General features: G+C 35.6%; 1 protein-coding gene across 1 annotated transcript; it reads right to left on the bottom strand.

Annotated features, from left to right (window-relative positions):
* Positions 1–4417: 4417 nt before the first annotated feature.
* Positions 4418–23051, bottom strand: LOC129263541 (glycine N-methyltransferase-like). Its single transcript, XM_064100738.1, has 6 exons — positions 22923–23051; positions 15956–16104; positions 14942–15057; positions 11532–11782; positions 9790–9920; positions 4418–7818 (listed from the first exon to the last, which is right to left on the bottom strand). Exons 1-6 carry the CDS (start codon positions 22923–22925, stop codon positions 7656–7658), a joined length of 813 nt encoding a protein of 270 aa, XP_063956808.1. The 5' UTR covers positions 22926–23051; the 3' UTR covers positions 4418–7655.
* Between the last annotated feature and the right edge of the window lie 314 nt (positions 23052–23365).

The raw sequence follows: 23365 nt of genomic DNA on the forward strand, positions 1-23365 counted from the left end.
CAAGTAACAAATTCTATAAACGGCAAATTACTGAAGATGGCATCATTATGTTCTTACAAAGATCATCAGAGATTGACTTTTCTTGTATTTATGACAGTCACAATATTGCTGACCCTAGCTTACTATATGATGAATTAATGAAAATTATTCTTGAAATATATGAAATTAGTTTCCCATTAAAAGAAATAGTAAGCCGAAAGCAAAAGAATGATTAATTTAATATAACACTCAAAACGCATGTATAGACAGAAGAACAGGTTGTATGCAAACTTCATAAAGAAACCTACGGATAATAAAAAGGCAAAATATAAATCTTTTAAGAATAAATATTTCAGTCTTGTTAGAAAAACTTAACAAGAATTTTATTACTCTAAATTTAATGAAGTGAAAAACAATCTTTGTAAAACCTGGAAAGTTATAAATGGTTTATTAACCAAACAGACCTGAAACCTCTGATAATAACTTAGTTTTTAGAAATAATGAAATAGATATCAGAAATGAAAATGACATTGCACATGCATTTAACAAATATTTTATCAATATTGGACATACTATCACAAACAACATTGCAAGAGGTCATATCGATTATAGTTTTTACCTGAAAAACACCCTGGCTTGTTCTTTATTTCTCAAACCAATTACTGAAAAGGAAATTATTCACATTGCCAATTGCTTACAGAATGGAAAAGCCCCAGGAATTGATGGTGTTGAAAATTTTGTTGTAAAAAAGACTATTCATATTTTATGTAAACCATTATGCTTTATTTTCAATTTATGTATTCAAGAAGGTATATTTTCTGATAGTTGTAAAATATAAAAGTTATTCCTGTATATAAATCTGGCCAAAAAAAATGTTTCTCAAATTAAAGACCAATTTTGTTATCATGTTTCTCCAAAATGCTGGAGAAATGTATTTATTCTAGGTTAATTAAATATTTTAATAATAATCATATACTTTATTAAAAACAATTTGGATTTAAAGAAAAACATTGCACATCTCATGCCCTGATAGATTCTTTAAATGACATTATAAATGCTTATGAAAATAACAAAATAACGTTTGGAGTGTTCATTGATCTAAAAAAGGCGTTCGATTGTATTAACCATGACATACTGCTTAGTAAATTATCTTGTTATGGAATACGAGGTATCGCCCTTAAATTAATACAAAATTATTTAAGTAATAGAAAGCAATATGTTCTTTATAATTCATGTCATTCTTAGTTCAGAAAAGTATCATTAGGCGTACCGCAGGGTTCAATCCTCGGTCCTATTCTTTTCCTTATATATATTAATGATCTTCATCTCTGTTCTAATTTATTAAAATTTGTTCTTTTTGCTGACGACACAAATTTTTTTTTTGTCACAGTGACATAGGTTAATTACAACAAAATATGAATATGGAACTTAATAAAATACAGGAACGGTTCTCTGTTAATAATTTAGCTTTGAATATTCAGAAAACAAAGTTTCATGATCATCAGTAGAAACAATGTAGATAAGAAATCTGTTAAATTATATATTAAATGATATTGAAGTAGAAAGGATGGAGCGTGTAAAATTTCTTGGAATTTACATTGATGATAATTTAAAATGGAAAAGTCATGTTAACAAGATAAACTCCCTCTTTTCTAGAAATATAGGTGTTTTAAATAGATTATGTGAATTTGTCCCACAAAGTATTCTCTTAATGCTTTATAACACTTTAATATTATCTAATCTCAATTATGGAATTATTGTTTGGGGGTCTTCAAATAAATAGTTGTTAGATAGAACTTTAGCTTTTAATACAGAAAAAGAGTAATCAGAATGATATCTTATTCTAGTTTCAGAGCTCACACTGCTCCACTCTTTCTTAAGTTTAAAATATTGCCTGTGTATGAATTATATAGTTACGATCTTGGTATCTTTATGTATTTATACTACAAGAAATTACTTCCGATAAATTTTGATTCTTTGTTTTGTAAAAATTCTGATATTCACAATTATGATACTAGAAAAAAATCAGATTACCGTGTTTCATGTGCGAAATTATCCTTATCCCGAAAGTCAATAATTCGTAATGGTCCTGTATTCTGGAACAGTCTCCCTGAAGATGTAAAGAATTAATTATCCCTTAATGTATTTAAATATAAACTTAAAACATTTCTTCTACAAAAACGTTAATTTCCTAGACTAAGTTACCTCAATTTTTTTTTATCCCCTAGTCTTTCTTTGCAAAACTCAAACTTTTATTGACAAATTTAGGATTATGTCATAAGTTTTTAACTTTTTAAATGATCCCCCACATTTACATATACTGTTTCTCTTTTTGTCTGATTTAAGTATTGTTCAGATTTTGCTTTATTGTTTTGTGTAGTGTATGTTTACTTTTTGCATTGGAATATTCATATGTATATATTGTACTGTATTCTGTAATACCATCTTTACACTGGATTGTTCTTTTTATGAAGTTTGGAAATAAATGAATCAATTAATCTTCATGGTGATACAAACTCTTTATCCAGAATGTATTCTTTGAAAATCTGTATTACATGCCCTCCTATGGAAAGAATACATGATCTACTGATAGTGATAAAAGAGAAATATAAACAAAAGTAATGTGGACATCACACATCTTTGTCGCATTAGCAATGGGAGGATCTACATTACAATAATGATCTGAAGTTCAAATGATCATAATTTTCATGTTATTTATTCAATTTTTCTCAATCTTTCGTTGATCTGTTTCTTTGATTTTTCTGTTTTCACATTTGTTTTCACGCACATAAGATATCTTGTTCCAAAGGGTTAATTTTCCTTTAAAGAAAAAGGTCAACGAAGATTGAGTAAAATTGGACATGGAGATCCCCCTATCGTCGATGCGTAGCAGCTCCGTGATATCACACATGAACAACTCTTCCCAGATAACCTTGAAAATGCTTAAAACATTATCCCATACCATCTTTTTTCTGCTTAAAGGGGAAATTCACCCTGACAACAAGTTCGTTGTAAAAATATCAGAAAAAATAATGAAAAATATTGCCGAAGGTTTGAGAAAAATCCAGAGTCAAAGAATCAAACAAAAATATTAGAATTTTAATGATTTGATTTGTGACGTCCTATGCGACCTGCTTTCCTATCGTATGGTTAATAAATCAATGAAATGTTATATTCTCAGAAAGATGGAAATGGTTTTACTGTACCTTCAATATGATGTTAATAGACAACTCATTTCACATCTGTGCCTGCAAAGAAAACGAAAATAAGTCCTCACGAACCTTTAAAAATCGAAATGTATGCATTTTATATTACATAACATAGGGGCAGCTGCTCGCTTATGAGGTCACAAATCCATAATTGAAAATTCTAATAACTTTCTTAATCTTTAATGGATTTTCCTCAAACCTTCACCAGTATTTCTAATCATTTATTCTGCTATTTTTACAACAAACTTTTCTTCATGGCGAACTTCCCCTTTCATCAGAAAATAAACAATTCGTCCACGATATGTTGAGAAAAATGTAATGCATTTCCTCTCAACATATCTTGCGATGGACCAGATAAAAGAGAAAAGTTGAGTGAAATATTTACAAAGGTAATGAGGAAGTTGCACATGTGTGAAATCAAAGATTTGGTCGCGTTGTCAACAGGATGATTAGCTTATACTAATCAGTAGGGTCGCATGCGAAATCACTCGGGTTTTTGATTTTTTCTAACGGTGTCTTCAATGGAACAAACACGCTGGGAAAATAAAATGAAATTGAAATTCGAGTTTCGTTTTAAGCCGGCAAGTGCCTATACAAAAATGTACTGGACTACTGTTATAACATAACAAACAAGCAAATTTTGACTACTGTTTTAACATAATCACCTTTCACATATTTGACCTGATTTCTGTAGAATGTTGTGTACATCCCACATTATCTCACCTTTACTCCAACATGTACTTCTCTCTCTGCACACTCGATTTTTATCGTGAGGTACTGAACTTAATTGGTCACAAACACACGAACTTCTAAGGTCTACGGTATCTTTAAAAAGATTTTTTGTCAAAATCGCATCGAAATCCAAAACCCGAGTGATTTCGCACGCGCACGCGATCCGCCTGATTAGTATAAGCCGGATGATTGACATTGCATTAGGGATCTCAATTTTAAAATTGCTCATAGCTTTCTTACTATCCATTTAATTGTTATTTAACCTTCTTTGCTCTATTGCTCTGATTTCATATTCATATAGGTCTATATTGCCGACAACTAGTTCAATGGTTCCATTCTTATTTCAACGAAATTCTGTTTTCTGCATTACTGGTACATAATAATTATGTTGATGGTTGGACAGACTATACTCATGCAATAATCTTCGCTCAAACTCTTTAGATTTAATTTCCTAAGTTTGTGTATAAATTATTTACAAATAAGTGAAGGAACGAATATTTTAGATTGAAAACAATGATTTAATAAAAACATTAAAGAGTATACAAAATTGGAATGATTGAATTGTATGAAGCACCCGTATCTAGCAAATAATTGAACTAATCGTTCCAGAACATCTTGAACATCGGATCGTGAAGTCGCATACTTCATGATCCGATAGACGCAAAGTTCTGCTAAGAATACAAAATACAAAATCGTAATTTTCCTTGTCGTCGGAGAAGGCCTAAAGTCTCGATCGACTTTAAGTAGCAGTCGATGATGACGTCATTTACGATTTGGAATTCAATTTGCATTATTCCTACAGGTGGGGATCTCGGAATAGACTTGAATTTTGATTGTGATTTTATTGAGTGGAATATGCTTTTTACAATTTATTTGAAAAATCGAATCGGATCATGTAGTGTACATCTGGCTTCAGAAAATTAGCTAATGTCTCATCCCCACTGTCATGCGATCCGTTACAAAGCCCCTTTCACAATTGGTGGTGCGACTGCTTACAACCGTTGCGATTGTGTGCAACATATATTGTGACCAAATGATCGCAAACGGTCACACGAGCTATTAAGGAGCTTTCGATTGTCTGCGACTGCAACGTAGTCCTAGTTCACCGGAAGTGGTGACACCGCTCGTTCAGTATCACGTTCGTACATTGATGAAAACAGTTTCGATTTAAGTCGACATACCCGTACCAGGCCACAGCATATACCAGCGTGATAGCGAGCGGGCCGTGGGCCGATGCTCGGCCGGAGAATCAGGCGTAGCATCACGCTACGAACCAGTGGGGCGACTGTGGGTGCAACATTTGCACTCTTGCGCAAAAAGCCGATAAAAAACACAGTTGTTTGGAAATAGAACATCAATTACCTATCGGATATGTAGTGTCTGAAAACAGGACACACTAAAAATTAATGTAATGGAAAAGCTGGTAACAAGCAGTAATTTGCAGTTTACCAGCCCTGCTGAATCAACGAAACTCGAATGTTGATGCGGCTTCATTCATTTTTGCTAAGCTTGGATGACGTCATCATGTACGAACTAGCGCTCGTTCGAGCACTATGACACCGAACGTCAAAACCCTCAAATACGAGTCACAGATTTGGGCAGTGAACGAGAAGGCTCGTCGCAGATTACTTCGCGCATGCGCAGAGCTCCCAAAATTCCTTAATCTCGTACGTTCACATGGCTAGTCACAGAAAACGAAAGGTCTCTATTGTGAACGCCCTTGGACGCCTTCCATAAAGGGGCTTTCACAGTCGTTTGCGATCATTTGGTCACAATATATGTTGCACACAATCGCAACGGTTGTAAGCAGTCGCACTACCCTTGTGAAATGGGCGTAACTGATTGCAAGAATTTTTGAATCATTATTTTTTTTTCTGTGATAAGTGCGATTGCTACGACTGATCGGGTGAGATCTGATACGAACATTACGATTATTACACGACTAAGATCACCGTTTTGATCGTGGCGCGAATCATGAAACTGGGAACTAGGCATTATGCTTCGTTAAACCTAAAAGGACTGGGCTATTTGAGATGTATTGAGGACGGGGGGGGGGGGCATGATGGCCCCCTTCTGATCTCGGCCGCCGTTCGCGCTGAAATTTGGCACGCACATTCTTAACCACATAAAATACAAGCCAGTGTAAAAGAAATTCTGAAAATATTGTTTTTTATTCATTATGAATAAAATATGCAAATTTATTAGTGAAACACAATATTTGCATACACCCAATTTCACTTCATTTTTCCCCCCTTTTTTTTGTCCAGATGTCATCTTTGTAATCTAATTTTAAGGTTTCCACAAAGAAAAATTGTAAAAGCCAATCTTTTCTTTATGTTTTTCTTTGTTTTTAGAATTTCTTATGTATTTTTTTTTTCATTGCTTTTTTCAATGGAAATTATTACAGACCATTTAACAACTAAATTAACCCTTTAATTAATTCAGCGGACCAATTAGATTGAAAAATGGTCACCTTTTTCATGAATTTCACCTCCCATAGACTTTGTACTCAAAGTATAAAAATGAGCCATTTTCGGCATGACATTGCATCGTAAAAAGTCACGTGACGTCACGATGCTATATCCGTATGTTGCGAAATTGGTCCCAAAAGTTGCGCGAGACTTCAAAGAAAAAATTCATAAAATTTCGCGGCGCTATCTTTTTGCATTTCGGAAATATCGCGCGAAGCGTTGAGGGGGGCCATCATGACCCGCCCCAGTCCTTTTAGGGTTAACACTTTAGTGCGATCCGATACGAACGTCACAATTTGCCTTCCGTAACTGATAGTGAGAATTTTTGAAATACTCAATTTTTTGGTGCGATCAGTACGATTGCCACGACAAATCTGTTACGATCGGTACGATTATTACACGATGAAGATCACTGTTTCAATCGTGGGCGAATCGCTCGTGAAAGTGGGAACTAGGCATTAGGGTACACTACAATGGAATGATAAATGATTTAGCGTAGTCAGCTGCATCTGGGAAGGCATAATAGACAGGGAAGCATTTCACGAAGCAGAGATTTTTACCAACTATTTTGTTTTGAGCCAATCAGATGCATGGATTTCAAAGGCTTGTATTGGTTGTCAGAGAAATTCACTGAACATTGGTTTCCTGATGAAAAGTTCCCAAATATTTCCATATTTTTTCTATTCCTTTTTTTATTGCTTTTACCATCATCTAAATGAAATTGACTACATATAACGGATCTTTAAAGGATAAATTCACCCTGACGAAAACGTTGTTGTAAAAAAAGCAGGAAAGTAATATAAAAAATATTAGTGAAGGTCTGATGAAAATCCATTTAAGATTAAGAAAATTATTACAATGTCAAGATTTTTTGCTTTGGGACGTCATAAATGAGCAGCTGCCCGATATGTTATATAATAACCTGCATAAATTTCATTTTTGTAATGGTTCGTTATAACTTATTTTTCCTTTTCTTTTTAGAAACGGGTGTGAAGTCATTTGTGTATTGACATACTGAAGGTAAAATAAAACCCATTTTGAATTTTCTGAGAAAATTACTTTTCATTGAATTTTACCATACGGTATATAGGAAAGCTGCTTGCATGACGTCACAAATCAATTAACTAAAATTCTAATAACTTTGTTATTCTTTAATGGATCTTCCACAAAACTTCGCCAATATTTTAAAAATATATTTCTGCTATTTTTACAATAAACTGTTTGTCAGGGTGAACTTCCCCTTGAATGATAATTTCAATGACATTTATTCATGTATGACGTGTTGAAAATAAGCTATGTTTTCTGTGTTCCCGTTGTCGACTTCCTCCAGATCACCGTAGAGGGTGTATGTGCAATTTCGTCCAAATACGTCTTTGAGGAGCGCGGTAAATTTGTGAACATGGACGGGAGCCAAAGGCATGGTAACCCTGAAAAGAGAGGGGGGGAAATAAAATAAAAGAATTGCAGAGCTCAACAGGTAATCGCATTGTAAAGAGTTCACGAAAAGTCATCATCCTTCATACCCCCCCCCCCCCCTCTCTGGTCTCTCCATCTCTCTCTCTCCCGCTCTCTCTCTCTCTCTCTGCTATCTGATTTGATTTTATTTTATTTAAGCAATTTTCCAACAGAAATTATTTACAAACATAATGTACAACATAAAAAAAATAGTGATACATTTATTTTTACAAAAATAAATACAAATAATAATTCATTGGCAAAAACGTATATACATAGTATTAGTTTGCAATATTATAAGTTGTACTTTGTTGAGTAGACCAAAAAAATGCTGGAGACCGCTACCATAAGCAGTGCTTGACTAGGGTAGCGGCCTCAAACGTCATAGCGAAACTAACAAAAAAGAAAACGAAGTCTAATACAAATCGGGCATTGACTTAAATAAATTATAAACAGATATTATTAATACGATATTTACATGCAAGGACCTTGTATGCCTTATATTATGTGCACAGTTGTCAGTAGGCCGAATTAGAGGCCTCTATATTTTTCATTTAAAACATCTGTTTTGTTTGGCTTTTGTTTATTTCATTTTTTGTTAATGAAGGAGATAAGTTGCAATGCAATGAAATGAGTGCCTATCCATTATGTTGCTAAGTGGGCAAGGCTCAGACAAACTCCCCCACCCCCTCCGGAAAAGACGAATTTCGTCTGAACGATACAAGCCTCCAAGCCGCGCGTCATATTGAAATTAAAATGGAGTTGAAATATACAAACCGAGCAGCCTTACTCATTCAAACTTTATTGAGAAGATGTCCGTATTAATAAAGACAAATTGATGTTATTCAGGAACGTTTTAAGTGAGAAACCCTTTCAGATTTGGATTAAAATCAATCTTGCTAGCCTACACCATAACGTTAATTCAGTCAATCACAAGCATTGGCATCGATCACAAGGGTATGTGGGTATCTACTTCGCTCTGAAAAAGAGGTATAGCAAAGATACTACAAGGGGAAAATCGGACACTTCGGCGATTTTTTTTTTTAACGCTCGAGGTGTCACGCGCGTAAAACATTCCCCATAGACTTGTGTGTTAAAATGGCACTTAAGAAAAATTCATAAAAAATAAATGTGAAATTAGAGGGTCGAATATTTATTACCTTTGGATAGGATATATATCTGACCAGAGAAGGGTATCGTAGCCAGCTCATTTTAAAAATAAATCCCCATTTATAAAGATAACTATGATGGGATCAAATTCATCAACTGAAACAGTAAAATAGCCCCAGCCAGTCAAAAAATAGTTCCAAATCATTGATATATCTTCCCAATTTGGGCAAAGGACGTTCAGTAGTTACCATTTCTAGAATCAGTGTTAGATTTTGAATCATATTCATACACTTTTGTCAATCAGCAATATCAAATTGAAAACATTTGAATGGGTTGGGTCGAACGAATATCTTTAGCCCTCCTGATGTAATTAGGCTCATGGCACCTCGATAAATGCTCATGGAAAAGGGCGCCCACTAGCGTTGAGTAAGTAAACCTTCGCGCATCGGCACGCTGCTGTGTATAGAACATATGGGGAAAATGAGAGAGGGGATTTGGGAGAGGGCACATGGGCGATGCAATAATTCCATCTTATTACCCAGAGAGCTCAAAAATGTATTCATTTCTATTTTTAGAAAGAAAGATTTGAAGAAAAAAATCTTAAAATGTATAAATCGGATATTCCTCCACCCCTTCACAATTTCCCTCATAATTATGTTTTGTACACAACCCAAAATGGCGATACGCGAAGGATGGCGAGGACTTACTTACTCAACGCTGTAGGGCGCTCTTCCCGAACGTTTCATTGCGCGCTCTACTGACTGCCCAGTCTTCCCCTTTTAGTATCTTTGGGTATAGTCCTTCCAATGAATTTGCGGGAACGAATGACTCACTTTTCGATTTTATTGGAGTCGTTGTTTCCCGTGTCGCCATCCTTCATAAGCATGTCGTAGATTATATCCACTTGGGTTGGGACGCCATCAACGGTGATGGTTTTCGTTGAAACGCCCGGTAATGTATCCTCCTGTGGGTATCGAAACACAGAGTAAGGATATGATCGTGTACAGTATTGAAAGAGAGTCTGTAACAAAATCGACCCCAAAATTTACACATTATCTAAATATATTGTGAAATTAAGCGATTTGAGGAATCCTAATTTTAGTAAATTCTCAGTTGTGTGAAATATTCAATTCAACTTATAAAAGTGCAAAAGGATTTCTGAAGTGAACAAAATAGACGGGTTTTGTTAATCATTTGATAAGAGAATATATGAATAAAAAAAAGGAGCAACAAATAAAAAAAAACACAGTAAGGTATATAGTTAAATGACATATGAAATATGGACAGTGGATCAGTCACAGCAATGGTACTCCTAGATCTGTCGGCCGCGTTTAACACCGTAGACCACACCTTACTTATTAACACTCTGACTAGTTTAGGTGTTAAGGCAAGGCCCTACAATGGCTGAAATCTTATCTATTATTCCATCCACAGTCAGTCCTTCTAAATGGTGTTACCTCTTCATCTAGGCCACTGGTCTGCGGCGTCCCCCAGGGCTCTGTTGGAGGGCCCACTTACTTCTTCCATTTATTTAACAGGGCTTCGAGATATTGTTAAACGTCACTCTGTTCATTATCATTCATATGCAGATGATATTCAGATTTTTGTTTCATTTTTACCCAATCAAACTAGTGCCAAACAAGCCTTGTGTAATCTTGAAAGATGCATAATGGACATTGACACTTGGTTGAAGTCAAACTCGTTACTTTTGAACCATAGTAAATGTGAGTTTGTAGTTTTAGGCTCAAATTTTCAACTTAATAAATTCAACATTGAGAAAATGGTATATTCACTCATTTTTTCACGATTCAATTTTGGTAATGGCCTCCTTGACAACTAACCAAATTCTCAACTTGGGAAATTGCAGAGGTTGCAAAATGCAAATGTAACTTTATCTAACACGCGCAGCCACATTACCCCTATATTGAAAACTCTTCACTTGCCCCTCAAGGAACGCATAGTCTTTAAAATCCTTCTTTTGATTTGTCATACTAGTCAATGGTACTTCCCCCAATTACAATAAGTCTTTGATGCATAATTACCAACCCTCAAGAACCTTACGACCCTCATCATCTATTCTCTTACAAATTCCAGTTACTGAGAAATCATGCAGGGAACGGGCCTTTGCTCATGCAGGGCCTAACCTGTGCAATTCTCTTCAAAAGATTTTGAAAACCCAGACTTCAGTGACCACCTTCAAGGGCAACCTGAAAACATATTAAGAGTGCTTGTTTGATAGACATATTGTTCCGACATGTTTTATATGTAAATAGCGTTTGTTGTTGTTCTGCTCTGAAGCGCCTTGAGCATCTAATCAAGATGGAAAGTGCGCTATACAAATCTCATGTATTATTATTAGTATTATCATCATCATCATTACTGCATTGCGTCAATAAAGAAAAGATTAAAAAGCGTTAGTGCGTTATGTGCTTTATGAGTTGTCAACGTATCCAATATATTGCAAAAAGACGACATTTAATTTGCTATATATCATTGTGTTTATAAATTATATGCCAAGGAATTGAAAATATTAACAAATACTAAATATCAAAATTATTCCCCATCATAGACTTACCTTATGATAGACGTTTTTATTCACGACGATCCCGCGATCCAACATGGAATCGATATTCCGGTGATCGATCAAGAGCAAGCCGCCTGGTTTAAGGAACTTCTGGAAGTTGTTCAGGCACTGTCGATGCAGCTTGAGCTCTGGCGGTCTGTCGACAAGATGTAATATTGAACTGCCAAGGCATAGAACAGCGTCAAACTGACCGTGACCTTGAAGGTCTTTGTCCAAAGTCAACCAGTTAGCCCGTTTTACCTCTGCCAAAATAATCAATAAATAATATAGTTACGATGTCAACAGTGACCCGGAAGTTCTTTGTCCAAAGTTAGCCAGTTAGCCCGTTTGACCTCTGCCATAATAATCAATAAATGAATTAAATAGTTATGATGTCAATAATAACAAAATCGAGGGCGATAGGCATGGCGTATGGGGCGAAATTTCCACAAAGCTGCGAGCGAGCAAATTGTTTGAACTTATTAAAAACAAACATTGGAATTGGGATAGATATTGAAATAATATCTTCATTGTCAATAAGCATAGGCCTCGGTGAAATAGTCGAGAGTCAACCAGGAATGATCTATTGTTTTGAATTTAAAATAGATAAGGATAACGATAAAGATTTTAAAAGGGTTGAATTTGCGTAAGCGTTTGAATTTGACTTTGAATTATATTTGAGTTTGAATTTCAATTTGAGTTTCAATATGAACTTGAATTTGAATTTGAATTTCAATATGAGTTTCAATATGAATTTGAATATGAATGTGAATAAGCATTAGAATTAGTATTATGATTAGAATTTGAGTGTGAATTTGATTTTAAATACGAATTTGAATTTGAATTAGCATTAGGAATAGAATTAGAATTTGGGTTTGAATTTGAATTTAATAATAATAATAAGTGCCATAATAGCGCTTAATACAAAGGTTTTTTTTTTCCTAATCCAGTCTTGGCCATCAAATGTTGTGTTGGGAAGGAAAAAAATAATTTAAACAGAATGGTGATAGTTTGAAAGAAATCGGACAAGCAATAAGAAAGTTATAGCTGCTTTAAAATTGAGATCACTAATAGTATGTAGATTTCAAATTGGCAACTGGGTAAGTAAATTATGACAAGGGGCAAGGAAAACTTTCCCATAGGCCATGTACTTTATTATCAGGGATTTGTGGTTTTCTCCTAAGTACCAATTCCCTTGGGGCAGTAATCTAAATATAATCCAGGTAGTATATTGTTTTATGTCCTCATGAAAGAAAGATATAACTTGAAATAAAACCTTTGGAAAAAATGACATTTTAGCCATAATATGTATTGGAGTACATGGAAGAGTAGTCCTTGCCTTACATCACTATGACATCCCATATGCGGCCAATTTGAAGTCTCCATGGGTATAGTGATTACCAATATTTACAACTTTTATAAATTCATAACTTTCTTGTTGTTTGTCCAATATTGTACAAACTTTCACCTATCAACTTGTCTGATTTTTCTTTTTCTTATAAAAACAAGTTTTTATTTGGTTTGGATTTCCCTTTAATACAAATGTTTCTAAGCGCTGCTTACTATATCCCAATTTCAATTTCTATTTCAATTTGAAAAGTCATTTAATATTGGGGCAACCAGTCATGTTGCTTGTGTAGAGCTAGGGGGATATCTGAACGGGGCAGGTCCCTCCATTGACCTTAAGCATGTTATGTCAGACGCTGGTCAGACTTCAATTCATTGTATTTGTATATCAACTTGTGATTACGTAACGGGTATATACAAACATTGGATGCTTCTTTTCTGCAAATTCACTATCAAGAGATATTCTGAAGTTGCAATAACTTTAGATAATAGGAATAATAGTCAACAGCTTTGATTTTTTTTTCTTTCATAGAAAGATTTTATTCAAAATCAAACACGAAAGCAATTCAATTTACAGAAAAATCATGAAGCGAACATGTTTACAACAACTGTATACATGCGTACTATTATCTATTGATAAAACAGAATTATGATGTTTTTGACTAAGAACCCTTCCAATTTCACAATAGCGTTTCAATACGTTCTTAAAAGAACTAAAACACAACCGATCTCCCTTACAACGTGTCGAAAAAAATAAATATTTAGCGTAAAGAATATAACGGTTTACAGTAGAGTATTGAGCGTCAGGGCAACCAAACAAAAATAAATTCTTATTCAAATACACATCATTGTTCAAATAAGAGGATTCGAAGTTTTGAATGAATTGTTGAGTTACAGGGCAGTCCCAAAACAGATGTGAAATGATTTCAACAGAGGAAGAACAAAATGTACATAAATTAGATTCAGACAAGCCAATATCGTAAAGATGTTTGTTCACTCCCGTTATGCGATTGAAAAGTTTATATTGAAAGTAGCGGAGTTTTGTTGAAAGACAGCATTTAAAGGGAATCATATACAATCTGTTCCAATTATTAACCGGTTCATTTAAAATAGATGCCCATTTTGTTTGCGAAGTAGGGGACTTTAAGATTTTATCAACAGAAATTATATGGATAAACTTGCATACTTAGAATCAACAGCTTTGATTCTAAGATTCTGATCACCGTGATTTTTCAATGAACTTTTAATTCCGAAGGCCCAAACATCATAAAAATAAGCCTCATACGATTTGGTGATAGTGGTGGTAGCACTACAGCGCAGTACAGTATAGGAGATGTTTTCATGGAGAAAGAGCAATGGGCGTAAATCCATATAGTTATCCATAATTGATGTTCATTTATTTTGAATGATCGAATAATTTTCCCCAATAAATGGCAATTCGGTGCTCGCGCAGTTGATCAACCAACATACAGATACAATCAATAAAAATAGACAATCATGACGACAATTGTGACACACAGTCATATCAGAAAAACAAGTAACAACTGTAAAGTTTCATCGCAACATTTTCTTCACTTCTAATAAACTTCATACGAGGGACGAAATGAAAATTAAACAACACTTTTAAGATCGGTCTATACTACACTGCGAATTGTCTATTTTTTGCCAACTATGTTTTCACAAATTTGATTAGTAGCTAACTGGACTACAATCAATTCAGCTATTCAGAATTATTGTAACTAATCATATCAAACGAATATAAAGATAAGAAATGGGAATAACGTGGATGGCAAAAAGACTAAAAGGGTAATTCGAATATTTAATAGATTTTGAAGAAAAATTTGAATAGACATAATGCCTGACAGTAGTGACGTCACAGGGGAGGGGGCGGCGGCAGGGAGCACCTCCCCCTCCCCGATTTTTTCAATATAGTGGGGAGAAAATGGGAAAGCAGGTGAAATAGGAAGAAGGTAGAAAGTAAAGTATAAAAATGAAGTATAAAGTTTTCAATAAAACCCTATTTAAGAAAATTATCCAAATGAAAGTACAGTATAAAAAGGTGGATTTGTTTTTACCCCAGTCTTTTAATCCAAGTCGTTCCTTTTCTGATCTGGCATAAGACAGCATCGCTTCAGCATCGTCACAACTGACGACCTCCATGCCATGCTTGAGCAGGAATAAGGAGTCCACCCTGGAAAGAGAATAGAATCATAATGATACAGTAAGATGGTTTGTTCGTGATTTGGGTCGTTGGTGGCGGTAGTCAATAAATTAGAAATACAAGCAGTGGAGGTGCCGTGGCCGAGTGGTCTACGGCGCCTGGCTATACATGAAAAAGTTCGGGGTTCGATTCCCGGCCGCGGCACCTCTGCCCGTGAGTAAGGCATTTAATCTACAATGCTCTTTTATCCTGCTTTCAAATAAATTAAAATGCTATATGCATTACTCGTTACTAGGTGTGCACTTGTTTAAAAAAAAAAAAAAAAAAAAAAAAAAGTAGTGGTGGTGGTAACAATCCAATTGTTTGTCACCTTGAATAGCGTCATGAACCATTACGTATACCTTTCTTCATCATCATCTTCACCATCTTCATCATCATCATCATCACCGTCATTATCACCATCATCATCACCATCATCACCACCACCATCATCATAAATATCACCTTCATTATCATCAACATTAAAATAATCGTCATCACCATCGTCACCATCGTCATCATCATCATCACCACCATCACCACCATCACACCTCATCATCATCATCATTAACAATGTATTATTACCACTACCATCATCAGTACCATCCTTATTACTATTATCAACATCACCACCAACAACATCACCGTCATTTTCACTATCATCATCGTCGTAATCATTATCATCATCATCGCCACCACCATAACCATCCTCCTCCTCATCACCATCACCAACATCAATCTCACTACCATCATCATCATCATCACCACCACCACCATCATCATCACCATTCATCATCACCACCATCATCATTATCACCACTATCATCATCATCATCACCACCACCATCATCCTCATCAACATCGACATCAGAATAGATGTAGCCCTCACCCTGTTCCGCACGCGGCATCCAGAATCCTCCGACAGTTGTTTCTCTGTAGTACCCCTAGCAACCATTGGTTATATTTAAAGGACCTCTCGGCAAGAGGACCGAGTTTGTGGACAGCATCACTGTCATCAAAAGGATTCGATATGTCTTGCTAGAAAGAATAAACCAAAAGAGAAAATCTTATATACTGATTGTGGACATGGTGACTGTATGGAGGGTGTACAAACGTGAGCAAAATCCTAAATCCCTGTTAAGTCAGTAGGAATCCGATCCAAGTCACCGGACTCGGGGTTTAGCTGTCACACTTGTGAAGAAGTCTGATCTAGTTACGAGTCTAGATCTGTCTGTTAGTATACATCAATTCATCGCACCCACCCATATTTATCTAAGACTTGGGCATATATGCCCCCCCCCCAAAAAAAAAGGGTGCTATCTAACATAAATTTTACCTTTATAATAAAAAAATCGCTCTCTCCCTTGCTTTGCCATGTTCGCTCGGAAAGCAGCCGACAGGGCCTCGACAAGAGGCTAGGGTAAGGCCGGTTAATTCCATACAGGCCTACGTATACAGGGGGGGGGGGTCAAGTTCAAGTTCAAGTTTTATTTAAAGCAATCGAACAAGATACATATTACACAGTGTAACAAAAAAATAAGAATACATGATAGGTTTCAGGTTTGGATACCCATAGAAGCAGAGCTTGTGAGTTGTGAGAGGGGCCCCTTATATAGAACATTGCAACAAGAATGTGATGAAAAATATATACCATGCTAATCTAGAAAGGAAATAAGTAAAATACATACAAAAAAATCCACACACACACATACACACACCCACACGGATACAAAAAGCAATCCCCAGAATGAGACAATAAGAACACCAAGTGTATGCACGGATGTGACTATGAATAATTGTGTTTTTTTTTTCTTCAAGAACACAGCGAGTGAAGCAAACGACGAATAAATCAATTTCTTATTAGATAATTTCATAGTATCGGATAATAATAATAATAATGGTAATAATAATGATATAAAATAATGATCATAATAGACAAACGATTATGATGATGAGTTTAAATCAATTCAGGATTCCGTTTATTTTTTTTTTCTACTTTGAAACCTTATAGACGGTAATGATTATCCATTACATCAGAAAATGTGGGTATTGCTTCCCCATCACCCCCCCCCCCCCCGTTGCCAACGCCCCTCAATGACCGCGCCCTACATGCAATCCCAAAAAAAGAAGGTTGTGCGAATAGGCTCCCCGTCACGTAAGTAGGCCACATTGCAACTGCCTTTATTTACTTGTGCAATATCCCGTAAAGCAAAGATTTATTCGTATCTAGATTTTCACGATGAATTGTACATTATTGTAGTCAATACAATCATCGTAAAACAATTTCGTATAGTTTGCGGATCGAACTATACGAGCAAAATATCAGAAAGTTGTAAATATGTAATTATTTATTTCCATAAAACATACAAAGATTTAGAAGAAAACTAAACAAATGAAATGGTATATAATTCCAGTAAGATCTATTATATTAATGGTTGATGTATAAAACAAGAATAGAATGAGGTAATATCAACAACTGCAAATTTGATATAGAACTGTATCATAATTACGATGCGAGATAGACTTTCAAAATATTTTTTTGTTTATTTTCAGCATTTTTAAGCCCCGGCCCCTCATTTTTTTGTGGGGGGCAGAGTCCGATTTTCGACCGAATTTCTTAAAAATGATGATCAGATCATCAGGACAACAAATGGGATACGTAAAAGTTGGTTTCGAATTATACCAATTTATAGCTTAGTTCTATTTATAATTATAGGGAATATCGGTCGGTACAGAATATTTGGTTCTGATATGCAGAAGAAACATCTCTAGCGCGAAGATGCATAGGCAACATAATTATCATTTCGACCCAAACTCGTCTTCTTCGGGCCAGGGATACACGAACAATAAATATTTAAGATATTGCATCTGTCAGAAAATTATTCATTTCTCATTAACGTATAAACCTCTTCGCTGAAGCTAAATAATGCAAAGTAAACATAATATATAATTGTAAGTTGTGCATTTTATTTTGCAAATGCGGCTGTCGTCGGGGCAGTCTCAAAGGATTCAAATTCAAACTCTTACTAACATCTAACATAAACGATTAAAAAATTGAATTATGAAAACAGGTAAAGAAATATTAAGTTTCAGTTATTATAAGTGAGGTGTTTATCTTCGTTTGGCGCCCCGAGGATCCTCTCTCTGGAAGAAGATCTAAAAGGCATCGTCAATTCGTATCCTCTTTGCTCTTCTCGCTCGCTTGTGTACACGGTCTACGCAGGGAAGTGGTAGTTTTCTTTGGGAGTGTCGGCAGCCGAGAACACGACGCGACCGTCGGTCATGGCTGTAATAGGAAAATGTATATAGTACGCCAATGAAAAGTGACCTGGCGAGTTCAGGGTCAATACATACACAGTATTGGAAGAATAAAACCACCTTGACAATAACATGTCGGCCCTATTCGAAAATGTACAAGAAGAATACAGAACTTACCATTTCCGTGTAAATTATTCGCGACAGTCTGCATGCAGTTTTGTGAATCAACGAGTTCGGTGAAATAAACCTGCACTCGGGATAATTTTATATATATTTGTCGTATATATAATCCAGTATATTGTATTGTACACTAATTATATAAGATATAGGCCTATATCATGACATACTGATGAGTTTGATGTCGGACTGTGTGGAAGGTGTACAAAGTACAAACACAAACGTGAGTACTTGCAACAGTTATAGCTAGTGTCATATTTGTGACGAAGTCTCTATAGTAGGCCTATAGTTCCGAGTCTAGATCTAGCTGTTAGTAGTTACATCCACCGATCGCATCCCACCCCTTGTGGCATAATCGTCCCCCCCCCCCAAAAAAAAAATAATAATAAATAAATAAATAAATAAATATTAATAAATAAATAAATAAATAAATAAATAAATAAATAAATAAATAAATAAATAAATAAATAAATAAATAAATAAATAAATAAATAAATAAATAAATAAATAAATAAATAAATAAATAAATAAATAAATAAATAAATAATTAATTATTTAATTATTTAATTAATTAATTAATTAATTAATTAAATAAATAAATAAATAAATAGGAATATGCAAGCTGGCAAAAATTTAATCTTTTAATACAGAAATCTAATCTCGGAGATAGAGTTTGACAAAATATTCAGAAAATAATTATTTCACCCTTTTCCCTTTTCTTTTCTCATTTTTTTTTCTTGGCCGTAAAATTGGCCCAAGCCGCCCCCCCCCCCACCCATATGCAGCATGTTCGCATGGCCCTCCGGGAAGCGGGGGTGTTGAAGCACCCCAAAAAATTTAATTGGGGGTGTTGCGTGTATTATTCTCCATAGGCAGCACCGCCAGGAATTCTGGAAGATGTGTAAAAATTGAAAAAATGTAACAAAAATACATTCATTTTGTATACAGAAACATTTTTTTCCTTTCAAATTGTTCGTAATCAATATGACCTCCATTCGATATTTTTTGTTGTTTTTTCTTTCTTTCTTTTCAAATTTATATCACAACCCCAGAAAAATGAATTTGCAAAATATACAAGACCGCTGTTCCGTATACATTATATCTTGGCATCATATTGCAATTTTACACAGATCGTACCATTAAATTAAAAGCTGTAATTAGTTTTATCCCTTACTTCTGTACTGTAGAGGCGCTATTGCTATATAGTTCTTGGGTAAAGATCATGTAATAAATATCAGTAACATTGTGCAATGTGAAAATATAAGATTCAAAAGGAATACCATATTCATATGGATTTGTCATCATTATTTCAACCAGAATATAAGCGTGCATGCTGAGTGACTGACCTGGTAAAACCAATCCAGTTGTCGTATCATTCAGACCAGACACATTGCACTGTGGAACAAAGTCTGAACAAGTACAGTGGACCTTGGCCACTGGACAGCGAGAGCCGTATGACCGCATGGCGTAGGGAGTGCAGTGGCTTAACGGGCGGGGGGGGGGCATTGGGGGCAAGCTCCCCCCCCCCCCCCCCCCGGCGGATGTCACCGGGAAATAAAAAAAACGGGAAAAGGGAGAAAGAGAGAAAGGGAAAGGAAAAATAGAAAGAAAAAGGGGAAATAAAGGGAAAACGGGCAGGGAAAGGGAAAAAGGTGAAAAGAAAGGGACAGGAAGAAAGAACATAAATAGAGAAAATGGAAGGAAAGCGGGAAAAGGAACGAAAGAACATTTGAGAAAGTACAAAATATCCTGAAATTATAATACATAAGCATGATTGGCAAGAGAGGGATATAAAATCAAAAGATATTACTCAATGGCACAGGCAAGAATGGCGGGGAAAATGGGAGAAAGAGGCTTAAAGAAACGGGAAATGAAGGTAGAGCCAAAAGCTACATTAAAACAATCAAAATATGAAGAAAAGGAATATAAAGAACGGGAAGAAAGGTGGATGGCGTCTATTATAAGCATGCTAAATTTTATGCAATAATAGTTGCAATCAGGACAAAAAAATCCGTAGCCAAGGGCTATATCCCCACATGTCGATCATAACCTAAAAGTAAAGCTTTACGCCTGCTAGATTTACCGTACAAAGCCTCTCAATGTTTACATTCGCCAAATTTTCAAAGCTATTATTACATAATTAGAATTTAATTTCAGCTTCGCTCGCTGGCGACTTTTTACAAATTTTACCACATTTACTATGTTGTGCTGCCTCCAAATATTTCGTTTATTATCCGCAACTGCTTTGAAGTTATGTGCTGTGTATGTACCCCAGTGGCGTACCTAGGATTTTCCACAGGGGGGGGGGGGCAAAATGGGCCGCCAAAAAATTTGACAAGCAAAAAAAAAAAAAAAATAAATAAAAAAGGTCTTCAATAAAAAAAATTAGGTTTTAGGGGGCAGGTATATGTCTTTTGTATGGGTTGTTAGAGTGCCCCCCCTGCCCCCCCCCCCCGTAGGTACGCTAGTGATGTACCCGCCGTTTGATGATAAAGTGGCCATCTGCAATGTTTAAAAATATCACGAGGTTCCTTGGGCTCCGCCCCCTGACCAGTGACGTCATCAAGATGGAGGCACGGGGCATTTGCCCCCACTTGCTCCCCCCGAAATTTTGAAGAAAAAAAGAAAGATGTGTAGTTGATGTCATAAGTATCCTAATAAATCTGCAAAGTGCTCCAAAACAGCTTTTCGTTCTTTAAATTTTGAAAAAAATTCTCATCCATTCATTGTTATCTCCCAACAATATATGTCAACATAAATCTTTCAGGTCATTATATAAAATTCAAAACTTCTTTTTACTGTTGACTGAGATAAGTAAATTATCTGTTCATATAGGGAATACAAATCCAGTATTCAAATCAATATGCTTCTCGCGATTAGAGTTTTCATTATTCGTTTTAAGCGAGATACACATCCTGCGTATTCATATTTTCATAAATACAAAATTTTCAGCTCGCGCTATAATGCAAACAGCTATCCCTTAACAGGTCCCTTGTCAAGTCAGTAGTGCCTACATTGAAAAAAATTAGCTCACGCTTCTCGCTCGAATTTGTGAAATTGGCAAAACGTTGGTGTTGCCTCCCCCCCCCAAAAAAAAAAATATATATATATATTCTTTTGCCTCTCCCTAGGTTAAAAATCCTGGTGCCGCCACTGCCCCAGACCCAATCCGCATAGCACTGGCCAAGAAAAATAGAGAAAAGAAGATGCAAGATATGATGTTATTTTCTGAATGCCTTGTCAAAATCAATCTCAAAGTTAGATTCTCATGAAAAGTTGATTCTTTTCTCGCGCGCTTCGCTCGCTCGGGACTCGGGAATTCACCCTTTTCATAACGGAATATCAAGTATTTTCCGCTCGCATGATTGATTATCATGATAAAAAAATGTAAAGTATTCAGAGTGCCCAGATTCTGTCTAAATCTAAAACACACGCAAACATGTTTATTGAGATACGCAGCTTGATCTTTATTCAAAACGTGCTAATTATCCAGTTTCAGATCAGAATATAAAAAAAATTCTGCTCGCGCTTTGCGTTCGCATTATTAATGAATTAAGGAAGATACTAAATTTCCATCCTTTTTCATGATTTACAAAACGTGAATAGTGTCCCAGTTTTAGGTCTGAAATCTCAATTTTTTCCGATCGCATAAATAATTGTTTGGTTTTATAAGGTATAAAACCAAACAAGTATTGATGCGAGCGGAAAAAATTGGTATAATAGCCATACCGTTAATGATTAAAAAATTAATTTTTAGGTCGGAATGTAAAAAAAAATTAAGCTCGCGCTTCGCGCTTGCATTATTTAATATTTGAAATATGTAGCTTAATTTCTCGTATATATACGAATTAAACCTCCTCGCTGAAGCTAAAAAATGCAATATTATTTTTCAAATGTGGCTGTCGCCGGGGGAGTCCCAAAGGATTCACATGCAGTCTTACTAACATCCAACATAAACGATAAAAAATCATTATGATTACAATTGAGGCGTTCAGGCGTTTATCTTAGTTTGGTGCGCCTCGAAGCAGCCCCCCCCCCCTCTCTCTCTCTCTCTAAAAGAAGATCTAGAAGGCACTTTCCATTTTCTTAGTTTTACATGAAATCATAAATGTTTCATTTTTCCATGCATGTGTACATGATGTGTCTCCATTATGATGGCATCGCGTCAAACAATTATCCTCTTTGCTCTTCATACTTGCTTTGTGTAAACGCATGCATGGGAGTGTCTATACCGGACCGGGCCGAGTTCATATTATGGCGATCACTACGCGAAGACGCGAACGTGGATGTAATAGGAAAATGTATAGGCCTATATAATGTGTACGGCAATGAAAAGTGACCTGGCGATTTATTTCACAGGTGACATATATGTGTAATATTTGACAGTTACATGTATAAAAAAAAAATAGAATTGAACTTACCATTTTCGTGTATTATTCGCGATAATCCGGGGATAGGGGATATAGCCTGCCTGCACAGTATATGCGATTCAATCAACCCGTTAGAAAATATGTATGTTACAGCGCGGCGTCAATAGAGATCGGGGTAGCGGAGCATTACGTAGAATTACGTAATATATAATACATTTTGCCACAGTGGCATAGTTGCATGTATGGTCAAACAACCGGAGGGGGTGGGGGGGGGGGGCACTTCCATTGACGAGTGGATACCATGCGCGACCACGGGGTCTTGAAAAGCACCCTAAACACGTATTTTCCATATTCTGAAAATGCACCCCTTAACAAGTATTGGCGTGTGAAACCTTACCCTTAACAAGTATTGGAAACAAATACTATTGGCAATTATTCCCAGAACTGAGCCCCTAAACAAGTACAGCGATGTATTTTCCATATTCTCAAAATGC

The sequence above is a fragment of the Lytechinus pictus genome, chromosome 6 (assembly GCF_037042905.1).
Source record: "Lytechinus pictus isolate F3 Inbred chromosome 6, Lp3.0, whole genome shotgun sequence".
Lineage (NCBI taxonomy): Eukaryota > Metazoa > Echinodermata > Echinoidea > Temnopleuroida > Toxopneustidae > Lytechinus > Lytechinus pictus.